The sequence below is a fragment of the Pleurodeles waltl genome, chromosome 5 (genome assembly GCF_031143425.1).
Source record: "Pleurodeles waltl isolate 20211129_DDA chromosome 5, aPleWal1.hap1.20221129, whole genome shotgun sequence".
NCBI classification, from domain to species: Eukaryota; Metazoa; Chordata; class Amphibia; order Caudata; family Salamandridae; genus Pleurodeles; species Pleurodeles waltl.
In genome coordinates, this window is record NC_090444.1 from 300,720,930 (window position 1) to 300,739,804 (window position 18,875).

The 18,875-nt window shown below is 43.1% G+C and overlaps 1 protein-coding gene across 1 annotated transcript in view; it reads left to right on the forward strand.

The window, feature by feature from the left end:
* FOXN2 (forkhead box N2) overlaps positions 1–18,875 on the forward strand; it is a 112,235-nt gene that overhangs the window by 27,346 nt on the left and 66,014 nt on the right. Inside the window, exon 3 of the mRNA XM_069234041.1 lies at positions 12,395–12,519. Coding sequence (XP_069090142.1) covers positions 12,395–12,519 — 125 coding nt within the window. The remainder of the gene's footprint in view (positions 1–12,394; positions 12,520–18,875) is intronic.

Below are 18,875 nucleotides of genomic sequence, written 5' to 3' on the forward strand. Positions count from 1 at the left end.
TGTGCTCACCCCTAAAAAATAATAAGATCTACATTTTGTCAGACATTGACAGTGGTGATCCGTGTTCACCTATCAAATTTAAAGATCGAATGAGGGTGACTAAAGTTGGGGTTTGTAGTATTAAGGCCAATTTCTAATAGGGACTCCCAAAACGGGTGTTGAAGTTTTTTATTTTTGTCTATTATCGTCCTTTGTCATTAAAACAACTATATCTATTGTCCTTTGTAGAAACTATAGAACCCCAGTGGAACTCCTTAATGGGAAATTGCAATGGTAAATTAGCTTAAACCCAGACCGCATCCCAAGCATGTCATTGTGTGTTATTCTCGTCATTAGAAGTGCGTTCTTCCACCTCTACGCAGCTCGCCGACACCCAATTGCCTTTGGACTTTTACTGCAACTCTTACCGTATTGCTTTGTGCACCAGCCTTCCTGAGTTCACTTCCCCCATCTCTAACGCCCAGAAGGCATCACTGCAACTCATTTCTGACCTTGACAAAGTAAAGTTTGCCCCTTTTTTTCTGAATCCTCTGCTGGCTCCCATTGAAGGCTCCAATTAGTAGGAGTTGCAATTACTGACTTTCAAGTGCCTGAACGACATTACATCCGTGAAACTTGGCAATATAGTAAATTCGTACATCACCAACCTCAGCTCAACAAACCCATTGAAAGTAATCCCGCCCAAATAGATCACAGGAAGAGTTCAAAGACTTATCCCTCCCCAGGTCTCACTCTCAAGGATTTTCTCCTCTCCATGATTGGAAGACCCACCATGCTTTCATTTTTGAAGGACAGCACTTCTGCAATCACCATTAAAGGCCTGGTAGCAGACTATGGTTCTTCAGATTATTCATTTTACTGAGAGCACAATAAAATACCCATCCTTGTTCAGTTTCTGTCGTCAGGAATAAGTAGTGTGATACTGCTCCATGGCATGCTGTATAAGCCATGCAGAGCTGAACCTTGAGTTAACTCTTAAAATCGGCAAGCAGGCATCCTAGCACATTAATTATTGTATTTCAGATGCCCCAGGGTCCTGCATACCCTTTTCTGAGAGCTCCTCACGAAGTACCTGCCCAAATTGCTGCAGTGATGGCCCACGTTTGCCAATGCTGGAAAGATATGTGGTTAAATGTCCTGTTGACTTTCAGCCTTATTAATAGGTACGCTGATGAATTGGACCTGTCCTTGGTTTCTGGATGAATTGCAAACCCCTTTTATGGGTAGACCAGCTTCTTTATGTCTTGCCTACTACACAGCTTTTGGGTGTCTGTAGGCGAAAGCCTCGTGTGGACCTTACCCACAGTTTTCAGTGGCCCTAGATTCTGCCCCTCGCTTGCCATTGATTGGTGTTGTCCGTGTAAGAGTGTAAGTCTGATTTGCACGCTTCTTATTTGATGTCTTGCATTCCTACTATTGTGTTTTCCCCACTGCTAAAGCATAGCCTCTATACCACCATTTTGATTGGATGACTATATACTACTGTTCCATTCAGGGAATCCACAGGTTCCTAGTCAAGCTCAGGCTTGCATTATATATATATATATATATATATATATATATATATATATATATATATTTTTTTTTTTTTTTTTGGGGGGGGGACTTCCTTGGGCCCCTCCTCAAGCACCTCTGTGCTCCCTTGTACCCCCCTCCTCCCCCTCCCCCCCCCCCCCCCCCCCCCCCCAGACTGCCACCTCTGTTGTTCTTCAACCTTTTGGGCAACTCTGCAAAGCAAAAAGCGTTTTTGACTAACTCAGTTTGCTTTATTTTTTATTCTTTTCATTTATTGACCCAAATTGTGTCTGCCATCTTGCATCAGTAAATAAACAATGAAAAACATGACACATATGTTATTCACTAGCCACAGTGGCCATGTCCTTGTTTCTTTCTCTCCCACCACCCTCCTCCACCATGCTACAGAGCATGCGCACAAAAAAAAACTTGTTTTTTTGCTAATATTAGGCAGAAAGCAGTGACAAAGCCAACAAAAATCAAAAAGGTGAAGCTCATTGGCTTTGCTAAGCTTGTTTTCTTTATCCTCACCCTCACTTTTTGCTACTCGTTTTTGTTGCCTTTCTTTATCTAATGTTTCCACGTCCTTTTACCACGCTCCCTTCGCAGCCTCCGACCTACACATTTTTTTATTTACTTTTTTTAATCCCCAGCCCTCACTTTAGCATACCACATTCCTTTTCATCATAGCTTTACCTTTTATCCATCTTCTTTGCTACTTCTCTTCTCCTCTATTGTGCTATAGTCTGACAAAGGCTGCACTAGAAATAGAAAACAGCAAAGTCTACTGAATTTTATTTCTAAATTAACTTCCAAATTAGTTGTTTGGTAATGTCTTGAAAGTTTAATCTTTTCCGTGTTTTAACCTCCTACTTCAGCCCCAAGCTGAATTCAGTACTAGGCTCCTGGGCTTTTTCTGAATGTCATCATTTAGTAAATTGCTGATGTGTTTTAGTTGATTAAATAGGTCACCAAACTTTGAGTAACACAGTTATTTTTATGTCATCTTGGTATTCTTCCATTGCTTTTTCTTCACACTGAGGTAAGGCCTTAAAGTGCTGCAGGTTTTAAGGCCTTAAAATACTTCAGGTTTTCACAGTTTCAAAGGAAGAACCTATTTTAATAGCCTGAGTGATCTTCACTGGGCGATGACATAAAGGAATACAATTTACCTAGACGTTTATCACAATTACTGGTGGCATAATCTAAAATTGAATGCAAATTAAGTATTGTCATTGACTGGCTAGCAATGAAAGCATCATAATTTAAGAGAACAACATCAAGGTCCAATCATTTTTATATATATATATATATATATATATATATATATATATATATATATATATATATATATATATATATATTTTAATTATGGAGTTAATAATTAGAGGTGGGTGAATAATTCCGCTCTACCAGCAGAGTTCGTAGAGTTTTGCCCAATTCATGCTCAGCGCAGAGTTCCAAAAAACTCTGTGGAGTGGAGTTTTTCCTATTGCACTGCTCGCCAACGTTAAGTTGGCGAGCAAGAGAAATTGCTATGTTGGCGAGAGAGATTTCTGAATGCGGGCAGTCACAGCAGGTCGTGCCCGCCCACGTTGAGGAAGCTGCTGCTCCAATAGAAAATCTACTCAAGCAGCAGAAAGAAGATGGCGCTCTCTGGCCCTCCTTGTGATGCCGTTCTCTCTGATTTTACAGCACGGGAGACGCTGAAAATCAGCGTGACTTACCCAAACCCTACCTCTTGTGTAACTCCGTGTAGCGCAGCGGAGTTATTTCGGCACTTATAGCAGAAATCTGGAAACTCCTCCCAGGCCTAGTTATAATTAGGGAGGTAAAGCTAAATGTAAAAAGGCAGCAAATTAGCATCTACTTTTGCAAGACCAACATCTTTGCTTACTATGGGGGATATAAATGACCAAATGTTGATGGGTTTTGGGATGAGCTGGTGACACGTGATTAAAATATGGGAGTTTCCCTCCTCATCTCCGCTCTTCATCTAGCTCATCAGACATAAGCTTTGGAACTGATCAGTAGGGCCTATCAGATGGTAAGCGTGTCAGTGATTAATGGATGCAATGTTCCCGTTCACTTTCTTTATTCTTCTTCTCCATCTGTACCTAAATTCAGCACATGAATCCCGCTTTGTTTAGGCGTTCCTGCTTGCTGTTGTGTCAACCGACTGAAGGTGCTGCGTGGTGGTATGTTGGAGCTGTTACAAAAAACCTAGATAGCATTCTGTAGTGAAGAAGGAAAATCTTTATATCATTATGCTAGAATTTGTATTAAGGTACGTTTCCTTTTATGGTGAGCTCAGCTATTGTGTATGGTTAACTTTAAAACAATGAAAACTCTGACAAAACAATCAAATGTGGTCAACAATCGAAAATATTTTCAGTGAGCATTTTAATGATAAAGCTATACACTCGCGTATCTTTGTTCTAGTTCGATCCATTTTATTGTATATTTTTATTTTGCTTATTATGTATAGTTATTTTAATGTTAATAAACATTATCCTGGGCATCTTGATCAATGTGTCCTCAAGCTTTTGCGGTGTCTGGGTGGGAGGGGGTGACTTTCGATTCGTCCTTTGCTGTCCCCTCTGCTCGTGCGATGGATGGCCTTGGTTGACTTTGGACCCGAGCAGCACTAGAGGTGTGTGCAGACCCGTAGTCCGCCCAGACTGCTGGATCCCGAAAACGCGCTGTGATTTTGGCGCTTGCCAGGGACTTATTTCACAAACTGAAATCATCTACTGCCCGGGTTTGACGAATACTTCTGGGTATTCGCTGTATGCACCTTCATACATAAACGCCTTTATACTTGTTGTGATCGCTGCAGACGGTGTGTTTTGATATTTTTGTGAAAGGCATGAAATTGGAAGATTTTGCCATTGATGAGTTGCAGATTTATATGCCTTGAGTACGGGCTCGCATTACAGATTGCTTGGGGTTTCCATGGCAGCCCTTCCTCCAGCGAATGCGGCTCCAGACCTGAGCTGCTTGTAATGTGAGACCAGGCAGCTTTCTGCTGATCTGGAGGAGTGAATGTTCCGATGTCTCCTGACAAACGTAGCTCATTTACTTTTTTTTCTCTAAATATGCACATGTATGTATTGTACACAGGAGCTCAGAGACCATACAAAAATGCATCCCGTTCATTACGATGCACTAGATGTTGGAACCACGCGATGTCCCGGAAGAGTGGAAAGGAAACCTTAGTTCTATGTACTGATAGCTAAAAGAGGCTTGCATTTTTATTTTCCATTACACTGGATGTCTTAGAATAGTTCGTGGACCTAGAGGCGAACGCGCAATGGCGCCTGCGCCAGTCTGTGATGCATGTGCATGGAGACTCATTTTGCAGCATTATCGTATTGTTGGGTACCGTTTTCTCTTTCATGGACCATGCAACTACAGTTGAGAGGTAGAATGACCGTGTGCCAAAGAAGTTTGAAGTCTGGTCTGATGGACCTACATGGTATTTACTTGATTGTAAACAGTTTGTAATCTTCTCTGGGGTCTTGCCCCTTGCTCAGCTCTCCATCGAGCCCCAGATGGGCTGGCGCAATATAAATACAATTACATTACATGAAACAATAAAAGTGCAGTCTGGTTACAGTAGCTTGACAATAAACCATTTGTTAAAATGTGCCTGGAATATAGATTTTGCATGCCATTTTTGCAAAAGACCAGGAAACATAAATTGATGTATAAGAGCAGACAAATACCTTGTATAGAAAGATCTTTTTTAATTTTCATTATATATTTATAATGCTTGTTGCCACTGCCACCTATAATAAAATACTTTGAATAACAAGGGGAAGGATGTCTAGATAGAAAAACAACTTGAACCTGAATTACTGCATGAGAGCAACGCGGTATACCTTAGAAGCATAATGTGCTTGTAATTGTAAACGGAGTCTCAACTTGCTATCGCTCTTCAGTTCAGTCTCTCGCCAATCTTGCCCATTTAAGCACAGATGCTCACCAAGGAAAATGCTAGTTTTTTCTTCTCTTTGTAGCGAATATTATTTGAAATAGGATATAACCTCTCTGGGTGGCCACATCTGGTTGCAGAAGGCTAAAAGCATGCGTTAGTGTTTTTTTTCTTTAATGCAACATCACTCATCGACTCGTAATGGAAGGTGGTACAAAAGCCATATGCTGAAAGAGCGGTAGCTTCCATAACATGAATTTTGTACAGAAACGAGCATGCACAAACTTTTGCTTTTTAATAGATTTCCATCCTTATAGTCATATGTAATTAGAGCTATCTTGTATCTTATTCATCGATCATGTTTAGGATTACAAACCACTGTCTCCCAATGTATGTATTGTGTATTATGTTTCTGATCAAAAATGTTGACTCCCAACCCTGCTGGTGACATGAATGTCTTTAGCACAACAAAAGAATGATGGATGGATGGAGTGGCTAAACCTTTCAAACACTCACCCCCAGTCACAGATATGGGTTGAATCCATTGTTCTTTTGCTCACCATGCCACCCATTTTGGATCCAGCCATATGGAAATCAGTCTTGACCCTGCTCCCCATGGGAACAGTCCAGCCCAAACTGCCAGGCCATGGTCCCGTGCTCACTATGCCTCAGGATTCAAGCTAGCTTGGCTGATAAGGGGTGATATCACAAATCTGGCTCCAAGGTACTTGTTTCCGGTCCAGGGAGGATCTGGCCTGTCAGTTCGGGCTGAACTGTTCCCATGAGAAGCAGGGTCAATAATTATTTGTATATGGCTCTGTCCAAACTGGGGTGGCATGGTGAGCAAACGAACGATGGATTAAACCCAGATCTGTGACTGGGGTGAGTGTTTGAAAAGTTTCAGCACTCCGTCCAACATCCTTTTGTGTTAACATGAATCTCTTTAGATGAAGTGTCCGTATAGGTAAACGTTTCTGAATATTACCCCTTCCCCATCTGGAATTCTGGTCTTTATTGCTCTGTGTAAGCCTTGGGGACTGTAAAAGGCAAGGACTTACTTATCTTTATATAGAATCACGTCCTTGGGGCCGAAAACGTAAAACTGTATTTCAATACACCATGATACATTTCCCCACTGCCTCCTAAAGTGTAGAGGTGAGAATAGTATGATTGGTAATCTTGTCCTGCTTCATTTGGGTGAGTTAATAAGGCACTAGATGAGGATCGAAGAGCAGATATGGTACATTTTGTATCCTTCTTTTTCAATTGTAGGGCCAAAAAAATTCACTCTTTCTCTCTGTTTGCATCTTATATTTTTGATCCACAACAGAGCCTTTTCTGCAGTTTCAGTGAAAATCGTATTTAATTCATGTGTTTACACCAAGAGGTTGCAAAGATGTCCATCAGTTGGATGCTGGCTTTGTTGTTCCTCAAGTGCTTTGATCTGCCACTCCAGTGTTATTCTTTTGTCTTCTCACTGCATCCGTTGTTTTGCTGCTTCTTGCACCAGTTTTACTCTCATGTACACCAATCCTGCCGCCCACAATAAATGAGAATTTTGATAGGGTTTTTTTTCCCGTCCGGCGAAATGACCTGTGCAATATTCAGCTCCCATGTCTGGGCTCCAGGGACTATGATGTAAAAATCATGAAAGATAAAGATTGGTGCATGATCCAATAGCTCATAAACGTCTGTGCTACATTTACATACCTTTGCCAGCATGAGCGTGTTGTGAAGGGAAAAACTAAATCTGCGATTCCGCCCCATGTGCCGTGAGATATAGGTATATTCCCTGTCATTTGGATATATAAGGTGCCCTGTAACTATCAGCATGTGAAGACCGACTAAGTTTAAGGTTTAGAGACCAGTTTGTCGTACACAAAATAATTTCTCAATTGAATCTTACATTCTTATTTCGGACACCAGGCTAGCCAACACGTGTTTCACAACATAAAAAGTTGCTTCTTCAAGACCAGTACGTTAACCGTTATTGCTATAAACACAATTCTAAAGCTAAAAACCCTTAATCTCTTTGATTATCATCAAATGGACACAGCTCAGTAAAGTGCAATCTGAAATGAAAACTACTGATTAGTATCTTTTAATGTTTGGGAGTTAAAGTGGTATTCTGAGGGATCAGTCTCCTTTATTTCATAATGATCTAGCTCTGTTATCTCAATCGGCAAATGAACAGCTGGACGTCACAAAATAGTAGCACAGCTTGTGAATAATGTATAAGATGGGAAAGAGTTCAGCTCAACAGTCATGATGGCTTCAGCAGAGATCTTGACATGTCTTAGTCTCCAGTGTGTAGGAAAATGGACAATAGTATAATCCCTCTCATGTTTCATTGGTCTGGGATACTCTGTGTCAGTAGGAATTAGAACCCAGGGATTCAAGTAGTCTCTTTTATTCATCTGTGTCCTCAAGTTAATTTGTTTAGCCCTCTTTGGTTATATGCTTGGTGGCTGGATTTAGTAAACCATATCTAATATTTCTCATTTTAAGGCAGGTGGCATTGGGCTAAATATTTCTTCTGGTGCACTTTTGATTCTTGAGAGATTTCTGTTGCAAATGTTAGGTTGCTTCCCTTCTAATCACATGGACCATGGGCTGTAGCTGTCTGTAAAATCAAACATGCGTTTTGGTTTCTGAGGAGACAAGCTATGAATGTTGACATTTAACTATTTCTCCTTCACCTGTTATGATGCACTGTGTGTGTTACTCCAGTGGTGGTGCAAAGTCTATTTTCAGGAGTAACCGAATAAGTCTCCAAGAATCCCAGCATATTTGAACCTTCTTCATCATTAGGCAGACCTTAAATCTATACAAGACCCAGGACATTGTCTGTTTAACCCCTAGATGCATTGTCTAGTGGCTCTTTGGCACAGGATATTGTCTAGTAACATTCAGCTGGCCTAGGTGCCTCGCAAAAGTATACATGGCTATTTTCCCCTTTTATCCATATGTAAGAGTACAGCAGATTCCAGCATATGTTGGTAAGGAATAAGGGAGGAGAAATACTTGTTGACCAGCCAGCGTAGCCTTGTACCCTTCCAATACACACACAGTCCAGCAAGAGGCAATGCAGTGGATGCGTAATCAAATGGAAGTAGAGGATGATGAAAGCTGATTGAGATGGTAGGTGCATAAGCAGCTGATGAAAAATAAGACTATTGGAAATGCTAGCCAGTTTACCTACAAATACTCAAAAGCGAAATTGGTTTGTCGGTAAGATTGCATTCTCAAAGGGCATGGCCAAGCAGGCCAAGATAATGGACGCTCCTATCTTAGCTCTTGTTCCTGAATGATCCTCAGTGCTGACAGGGACTTAGATGGGCACCCGCTGCCTCCTCTGCACCATCTGAAACCTTGGGGCAGTTTTGACTTGGGACACTGCAGCCACTGTGGCAGGAAGGTACAAGATAGCAGCCTTGACCTGTCCGAACCACTGAATCATCCAAAAGAGGTTCCCTGCTTGCCAGATGGCTGCTGAGCAGTGGTCGGCACACCACAGCAACACACCAGGGGCCTTGAGGGCTGGTGAGGCATAGAGGGATTGTTTCTGCCCGTCTGAGAATCAGCGCCATTCCTGAGCCTGGAAGCCCCCATTTAGAGTGTGGAGCATCAGATGTCCTTCCCCCGCCCCAGTCACTCGGGAGGGTGAGACGGGGGGGGGGAGCAGTGGGGCATTAATAAACTTCCCCACTCCACCTAGACTTCGGTACTGTTCCTGGGCCCAGCACCCATAGGCTTACATATGACTGCTTGGCAGTCATTATCGCAGGAGCAAAGCAACAGGCGGAGCAGATTAGTATGGGACGGTCCTCTCCCTTGCCCTCTCCAAAAAAATATATTTTGAAGACTGGTCCCCAGGACATGAGAGACTGAGTGCTAGCCTGGACATTGGCATGGCCCCCAAGACTTCCTTTAGTGTTTCTCTCTTGCAGAGGATTGTGAGGGGGATCTTCTGGGCCTTTCTGATTGCGTGTCTGTCCACTTCTCCTAGTGGATACCCCACCTCCGAAGGTAGGGGGAATCAGTGTACACAGGGGAGGTGGACAGCATGTTCACGGCCTCGCTTAGGGACATAAGGTCTTCACAAATAGGGTCCGACTGGAGGCTGGGTCTGCAGATGACACAGGACCACTACCGGCACTACGTAATCCCACTGTGGAAAGGGAGTTGAAGTTTCTCTAATACACTGGGATCTCCTGAGAGTGACTGAGTGTGTCACTGAGGCAGAGGGCCATGTCTCTGAGCTTGAGGACAAGATGAAGGAAATCACAGCCATGGTGTCCTGTCTCTCAAATAAGTTGAGGGCCCTGACAAATTGGATGAAAGACGCTAAAAAACAGGGCAAGATATTGCAGTCTTCCCTTCATGGCCTTTCATGAAAGGACGGAGGGCTCTGCTCCAGAGCCCTTCCTGTCCCGTCTCTCAAAAAAGTCAAGAGCCCTGGAAAAATGGATGAATGAAGCCGAAAACAGGGCAAGATGTCACAATCTTCGCTTCATTGACTTTCCTGAATGGATGGAGGGCTGTGCTCTTGAGACCTTCCTTGAACAGAGGACTATATGCCCGCCTATTGTTTCTCTACCTGCTTTGTCATCGGTTGGGGGCCCCCCAATAACCTAGCCCAGAAAGCCCCCCTTCCTGTTGCACCACTGCACTCTCTCGTAGCAAAAATCCTTAACCATAGGGCAGGGACACAGTCGTGCAAGATGAACGCTGTGTGGGGGTCCTAGTCTACCTTTCTCAGCGCGTAACGATCTTCTCCAGTTATACTCACCAGGTGCAGCAACAGAGAAAAACTTTCAACAAGGTCAAACAGAAATTCTGGGCCCTCATACTTATACCGTATATGCTCCTGTATCCAGCACACCTCAAGGTGATCCACACCTCCAAATTGTTGTTTTTCGATAAGTTGGAGCTGCCTGGGCCTTGACAAAGGAACAGCACTGCCTCTGGAGCAATCAGGACCTCCCCTGAGGCATCATGGATGATCAGGCGGGTGCTATGTGGGTAGAGACTCATGAGGGCCGTAGGAGAATGCTGGAGAATGCAAAAAAACGACATCCAGGAGGTGACCAACCTTGAATTCAGATGATGCCTCACCCCACCAAGCCCATAACCCTGACCCTACCACACCACAGAGGAGATCACCATTCCATCTACCCTTTGACCCAGAGACCTCCATAGGTTTGAGAGCACTTGATTGAAGAAATCTGTAATTACCCATCAGCAACACTATATCCTTCTCTAAGCTGCTGCCACCCGAATCACATTGTCAGACTATATTAACTAACACCTGGCTTTGTTTTGTAAGGGGGGTGGGGCAGCGAGGGTACGACAAAAGCTTCTGGGTGGAACTATGGCGGGGGTATTTGAGGCTGTAGGTGACTAGTTTCAATGCTGGCGTCCCACGGGTGCGGAGTCATAATGCGCTGTGTAGTGCTTCACACTATCTGGCTCCTCCTCCTGACAAGCACAAGGCACTCTGCGGGTTGTAGTTTCACCCCACCAACTGCTCGATGTCTCAGTGCTGGTGGGGGCTAGTTATTTATGGTCGCCCTACTGGCTTCTTTCTCTTCAAGGTTTTAGTTCTCTTCAAGGTTGTCTTATACAGGTCGACCGATACCTCCCAGGGCACCATACCGCTTCAGTCACTCTTCTCTAGCCACCTATCAGGGCAGCAGGGGCCTACATTCACTTCACAACATTTTCCTCAATATCGCACACGTCATAGTCATGCAATGGAATATAAACGTCCTCAATGACTGTATTAAATGCACCACAGTCCTGAGATTTGCCAAGTGGCATGCCCTGTCTTTTCTGTTTCTTCAGGATTCTCATGTGTGCCTGGCTCTCTACAGGTATGATAGGGTGTTCCACTCAGGATATACAAGAGGCTCCAGGGGACTGGCAATCTTTATACACAAAGCCTTCCAGTTAGGCATATCCAGGGTATCATATGACCTCTTAGGCAGATATATTATGGTGGAAGGTACCCTCTAGGAGCATCCCATCTCCTGAGCATGTATTCCCTTCCACTCCTAAGCAAAGATACCTTCGTGAATCTCCAGGGTTTAATACTGGGGCTACCTTGGGAACTTACTCCACGTGATTTCAGGGATCAGGGGATGGTCCTAAAAGATAAGCAGAAGGGATGGATTAATGGCCTGGGACTCTTGCTTGGAGGGTGTGTAATCCCCATGATCAGACTTGTACCCACTTGTAGGCCACACATAAAGCGTAGTCACACATCAGCCTCTGTTGTTTAGACAACCCAGTGTCATACTTTAACAGAGTAGGCAGGGAAAGTCTGATTTGTTGACAGCAGATAATTAGGGTTCAAGTAATTGACAATTTTGCTGCACACTATCTTGTACCAGTCTGCGAATATGCACAGGAATTCACTCTGTAAACCATGTTTTATGGCTTCTGGTTTACAGAGACTGATCCTGGAAAACGAAGTTTAGTTATCAATCCCAATGTCTCCTTGATCAAAATTTAAAATTAGAAATAAGTAATGTAAAAGTCTGAAAATATATTATTCCCTTAACTGTCTTAAAAGTCTAATGTAACTATTGTCTTCCAAGCCTTAAAATCATTGTTATAAAAGTGAAAATGGTCTTGTCTATGCAAAGAATTGGGAGTCAAGTATAACAAATGGGCTTATAGTGTGTTTTATGTAATTGGCAAATTTGAGACCAAGATTACCACTTCTACTGGTATGGGCGTTGCCGTTTGCAACCCTTCTTCAAGTAGGAACTTTATATGTGACCTTTCAAATGAAAGATTAAAATGTTTTACAATAGTTTTATGTTTTTTTTGTGTCTGTATGTTTAGAATGGTGTGGCTTAGAAACTAAACAAAAGCCATAATGAATTGGACAGTTGTTCCCGTGTGCTCATTTGTTAATTTCTTTTTTGTCTTAAGGTGAATGGCAAAGGGTCATTGTGGTGTGTTGATCCTGAATATAAACCCAACCTAATGCAAGCCCTGAAGAAGCAACCTTTCTCCTCTGCACTTACGTTTTACACTCCACCAGCATCACCTCCAAGGTAAACTAAAACAAATTGCTTATATTGTGGACTAGTTCCACAGTAACCTTTTGCTGCCTTCTTTTTTCGGTATGTTAAACTTAACCAGAGCCTCTGTCACTTTGTTTTTTCTGCTGTATTTTAGAATTCTCTTGCATCACAATTTAGCTTTATCTTCCTAAAGACTGCACACCCTGTGGTCACCCTTTAGAAGTTGCAAAAGTAGTATTTGGAATCATTCTCATACCAACTTAATTTGTTACTGCCAACCTTTCTTTCATAATCACTTAGCGTGCCTAAAATTGAGGTGGCACCATTTTCCCTATCAGTGCTCACCTTCACTATCCTCTGCTTGCTCTTTCTGGACAAGAATATAGACTCCATTACACCAGATTACAAAATGTTCAGTTTTTAAAATGTTTCTTTTTTTGTCACAAATTAACATTTTATCTGATACCAGGCAGATTATTAATTAGTGGTTTGCAGGTTGGTGTTCTCTTAAAATGCCGCAGTCATGAACACTATTGGGCCTATGATCCTTTGCCCCCCCCCCCCCTCTTTTCCTTCACCCCTCCTGTTTTCTCAATTTAGGTTTTGTTAGCATTAGGACTCTGTGTACTTTACCACTGCTATCCTGTGCTAAAGTGCTTGTGCTCTTTTTCCTGACATGGAACAATTTGCATATACCTGTTTGGCACATTTAATTTACTAGTAAGTTCCTAGTAAAGTATGGCTACCTGTACCCAGAGCCTGTAAATTACATCCTAGTAGTGGACCTGCAGCACTCATTCTGCTTCCCACATAAGCAGCACTTTAAAACATGTTTTAGGCATGTCATTGCATCCAACATAAACCTTTGGACAAGGCCCAAACCATCCTTTTTATTAATATATATATATATGTCATTCGTAAGCTAGGCTATAAAAAGCCCATAGTGTATGGTAAGTTGTATTGGAAAAACCAGGTCATGTGTTTTTAAGTTTTACATGTCTTGGTAGTGAAAATTCGTTTTTCACTACTGTAAGGCCTACCTCTCCCATAGGATGACATTGACTTAAATTTTTATATTTAGTAAATGCTAAATTTTGATTTGTAATGTGTTGGAATGTCACTTTTGGACTTGAATCAATTGCAATTTAAGGTTCTCTTTAATGGTAAATTTGGGTTTTAAGTCACAATTCTGAAAATGTCACTTGCAGAAAGTTGGCATTTTCTTGTCTTAACCATTTGGTACTTTTTGCCAGTGTCCTGTGTCACTTGACTTTATATAATGTAGCTGTTGAGCTTTGTATTTCTCTTAGATAGTGAGACAAACGGGGACTAGGTGTTGGAAGGTTGGGTTATTCTACCAGGATGATTAGGGTCGGAGCAGGTTGCTGCCCCCTTATACTTCAGAGGGCCTGTCTCCAGCAGACACAAAGGAACCGGACACTGGTGTTTTGTCACCCCAGACCTCACGGAGCCTTGGCCGGGGTGGAGGGGGATCATTCCAGAACCAGAGGTGGGGGTAGCCTAGAAGATTCCCCCACTTCAAAGATTGGCACCAGGTATAATTATTGGACTCTCAGAACGACTATTCGGTGCACTCCTGGTACTGAGGAAGACTTCAGATGGTTTGCCTTGTACCTCAGAGGACTGCCCTGCTACTTGAGGACTGCCTTGCTGAATGAATCCAGGACTACCAGAGTGACCCAAGGGCTAGCTGGCTGACCTCCTGTTTGAGCTACAGGGATATAACAAGCTCCAGAGACCTTGAACCCTGCACTTGGCCTCTTCTGGTGTGAGTCCTAACCACCCTGCCTGCTTAGGCGGTACTGCCAAGACCTGGACCCTTGGTAGTGGTGTTGAAGGCACTGCTCCTGCTTAACTCTAAAAGTTGGGACTTGGAAACTTTTTCGCCAAGAAATGCCCTGAGAACAGACAGAAGATGGGACCTGCCTGCTCACTCATCCGTCCAAGGTTTTTCACTGGTTTGCCTGACTCTGCAATAGCTTCCACTACATTCTTATCCGCAGCAGCAAATCCTTCCAGCACTACCTCTCAGATAAAGTATTTGGCATCATGGAACATCGATGGGTACAGCCTGCCACTAAACCCACTGGAGATTTTCAACTTCCCAAAAAGTGACAACGTCCGAATGTAGAAATCTTTACCGCAGCTCCGTCCATCGGCTCCCCTAAAATGGCGTCTCCTCAGACTCTGCCAACTTCCTTGCTGAACTTAACCTTCTCTGAAACATCTCTTCAAAAGTTCTTACAAATCTGAAGGTAAGCCAAGACTGGACCCAATCCAAATCTGGTATCTGACTAGCACACAGTCACAGTCAACCTTAACTTTTGACTTTGCCCCGGTCTAGTGCGACCTGATCGATACCTGCCGTTGGCACTATGATTTTATAAGGTGCTATTTTTCACTAAAAGCTTTAAAACTCCATAACTCCGGTTCTATTGGTAAGATTAAATTAGTTGTCATTTTTTTCTATTTTCCCAAATTGTCATGGGATTTTGCATGTGTTGTTTTCACTTTGTTTGTGCACTGCATACATACGTAACCTTTGCCTCTAAGTTAACCGGCTGCATTTGTGTTACACTACCAGAGGGTTAAGCACAGATTAATTTAGTGACTTTCATGTTTTGTCCTGACAGGGACTGTGTATGTTGCTTGAGTAGGGTTGCCACCCCATCAATAACCCAACTTCCTATGCACTCTTTAGTTACCTGAAAGTGGGAATTTTGTGCAGTAAAAACATGTTACAGGAAGTGCTCTTTTGGTCCTCATTTTGACCTTTCCTTAAAAAATGTCTAAGATGGTTTAAATGCTTAATTTAGTAGTTGCACACTGGGGAGACAAATGTTATGCATAAATGTATTTGTAGGTCGCATCTACTTGGATGCTTCTTGGCAATGCAGGGCGGCACAACCTTTAAATCTAACACTAACTGAGGAAAGAGGCAGAAAGCTACCTAATTATGAAAGGTCAGGTTTTCAGCTGGCATCTACAACAGTCGTTTTGTCTCTGCCCCCTAACTCAAAGGCATGGAGTTCCACAGTTTGGACACTTGCCCATACCCCGGCCAATAACACAGGGTAGTTAAGATCTTGATTTTGGTTGAAGTTGTTGGATATCCACCACCCACCCAAAGATGGTGAAGGCATCCATCTGAGCTCTCTTTGGTTTGGGAAGCTCTTGCTCTCTACATAAGTCATAGATGAGCAGAGTGCATTCAGCATACACGTAAAAGCATACCCATGCTGAATGAAGAAATTGGGCAAGGGGCCACATGTACAAGTTAAACACAAAGGGTGAGAGGATTTACCCTTTTGGGAACCCACAGTAAATGTCCTATGATTTTGAAGAGTATGAGGTGAAAATTGATCAGTTGTGGCTTTCCTTAAATGAAATATTTTACCAGCTGCAGGACTGTACAAGTGATACCACTGTTTCCAGGATCTTAAGCAGGATGTTGTGGTCAGTGGTATCAAATACAATCAACAAATCTAAGAGGAGTAGCATACCAGTTTCTCCTTCATCAGTGGGCTAGCAAAAATCATTGAGGGCCAATAGAACCACTGGCTCAGTGCTAGGACACAAATGAAAGCCTTACCCATTATATCATAATCGCTTATTGCCTGTTGATTAGGTTATCAGATTCTGCAGCGTCCTGAAGCAGACTTGGGACCACTTTTTCCAGACATTTAACCATTTAAGGGACTTATGATTGTGTGCAGATTTTGTCTTTGAATTGTCACTTTCATCCAGAATAACAAGGAGTTGAAATGATGAAGCTGAATTTTCGGTTTGGAATGTGTGAGTAGTGCATCTTGTTGGGTCAATAGATATCTTCATTCTGCTGCAGCTTGATCTGGGTTGAAGAGATAAGTTGCCCCTGCTGGTCGGCACTGAGTTTACGGAAACCAATGGTTTTTTTTTAGTAATTTTATGTGAATTACTATTCAATAGTGGGCAGACCAGATTAGCAAGGTAGTCTTATGCACTGTAATCACTGCGACCGAGGCAACAGTTGCGTTTAGTGTAAGGCGTGCAATGTAAGTGAGATCTTGATTTAGTAATTCAAGATTTAAGGTGTCAATGTTATTTCTGAAATTTGTGGGATTATTTAAGGACACGTTGCAGGTTCAAAACCCCAAGGAGTACCAGAGTTTGTCAATAGTTAATGCTTTCAGTTTTTCTTATAGAGATGAGAGTAGATCAAGGAGAGTTGGGTAGCTTGTAAATCAGTCTGAAACTTTGGTTAGCTGACTTCAATGAAATACCAATCAGAAGAGTTTCTAGTTTGAGACTCGGTTATTGAGGAAGAATTTCAATCTTTAGTGAGTCATGCACAATAATTTATTTTCTACCTCCGATTCTGTTTGACCTTTTCTCGCTTACGATTTTAAAATTAAGAGGAACTAGCTCATCCAAGAAAGGAGCTCTATCCTCTGTGGGCCAATGTTAGCAGTGTGAATCTTATCTGGATTGGTATGCTGTTCATTATTCCACCATCTTGTGGTCGGGTCCAGAACTCTCCCTGTGCAGTCTTGTCTGTATTTTTTTTTTTTTTGTTTTGTTTTGGTGTCTTTTGTTGCCACCACTTGGTGTTTAGTCCACCCTTCTCCTTATTGCAGATATCCGCCTCGGAAGCTCCTGTGCATGGTTGCATCTTTCGATTCTTTTGTGCGCCATTGTGTTTGGAAGCACTGCTGAAAGCTCTTCAAACAATGAAAGAAGGAAGAAAACGATAGATAGTCAAAGAAAATTTGAAGTTCCAGGCAAAAAACATCACAGCAGAAGTTGAAGGAAATTCACTGAGGTATCCACAGATATCCACCAAGAAACACAAAAATAGGTTGGACACGTGAACGACCGGATGGAGAAGGCCAGAGAATTCACAGGCAGAGAGTCCCCTGCTCTGAGGAAGATGGAGAATATGCCTTTTCAATTCTGCCTGTTGTGTCAACACAAGGTTTGCTCAAGAGGGACAACAACTACGTGTGCAACCTCTGCCTGCCAAGAGACTACAATACAGAGGGCTGCAAGGCATGCATGGAGGTCAAGCCAAAGATGCTGAGATCTAGCGAGAAACAGAGGCAGGCACACTACGCCATGAAGGAAAGTCCATCACTGTTCGCCCTAGGCCTGTCAGGGGAGGAGGAAGATAACCTTGCCAAAGAGGCAGAGGAAAAGGGCTCAGATGTTGAAAGAGAGATCCTCAACATTTAGTGAGAACACAAGAAGCACAGAGAAAAGTGTGGACAAGTAACGCTAACAAAAGCAAGGGTCAAGCGAGCAAAGAACATCAGACTCCAAAACACCAAAGACACCCTCTGTGCCATTATCCCGCTGGCAGAAGGCAAGTCGAGGTCTGAAGAGCCCTTATGGCCCCACAGCAAAGACTGCGCTAGAGGTCAATCCGCGAAGGCACCGCCATCTAAAGATGATGGAGGATGATAGAAGCCGAAGATGACTCCATCCAAAAGACTGGCAGCCAATGGCTAAAAAGAGGCCTTAATAGCAAGCTCATTGTTGAAGACCGCACACTCAGGATCGAACAGAAAAAGAGGTGGGCTCGAGGAAGAGATGGCGGCAATCCTCCACAAGAAAAATAACTTTGGCTCCTCCCTCTGGGAGTTCCATATCCCATCAAAACCTTCAACAGAAAAAAACATAGGAAAGGGAGATGGGGCTCATGGATTTAACCACTTACGCCATAGCCCCAGGAAAAAGAGAAAGAGAAGTTCTACAAAGAAGTCTTGGGGGATGCTCCATGATGCAGAGGGCATGGAGGGCATGAAAGATCACTGATGGATCTTGTTGCAGACTCCCCAGAAAAGGGAGTAAACACATATCCGTGGAGGTGTTTACCTGCAGAAGACATCACCATATACAAGATGATTATGAAGAGGGCAGCAGACAGGCATGGGTTCCACCTAGAGGAGGGAAAGTCAGAGACATGCTCTTTACTTGAAACACTTCTCCCCTCACAAAGCAACCAGCAGTACCTGCCAGTGCTTCCTAGCATTCTGAACAAGGGGAAGGAGGTCTTTAGAGAGCCGGCAACATTCGGGTTAGTGACACCCAGAGTAGAAAAAAGTACAAACACTCCTTAAGGGACCTTGCTTACATATAGAAAAATGTTGTGGCAGACTCCATCATTCTGTCCACTGCTAGAAAGAGAGCGAATGTGCCAACTTCATCTGGCCACCCTGTTGTGAAGGAAAGTAAGAAAATGGAAATGGTGGGGCGCAAGTTCGAAAGGGGAGCTGCCACGCAGTGGCACATCGCCAACGCCCTACTCAACAGATATGCCCACCAGTGCTTGGAGGAGGTGGGAAAACTGCTGGGAAGCACTGAGAAAAGTTTCAGAAAAGAGCAAG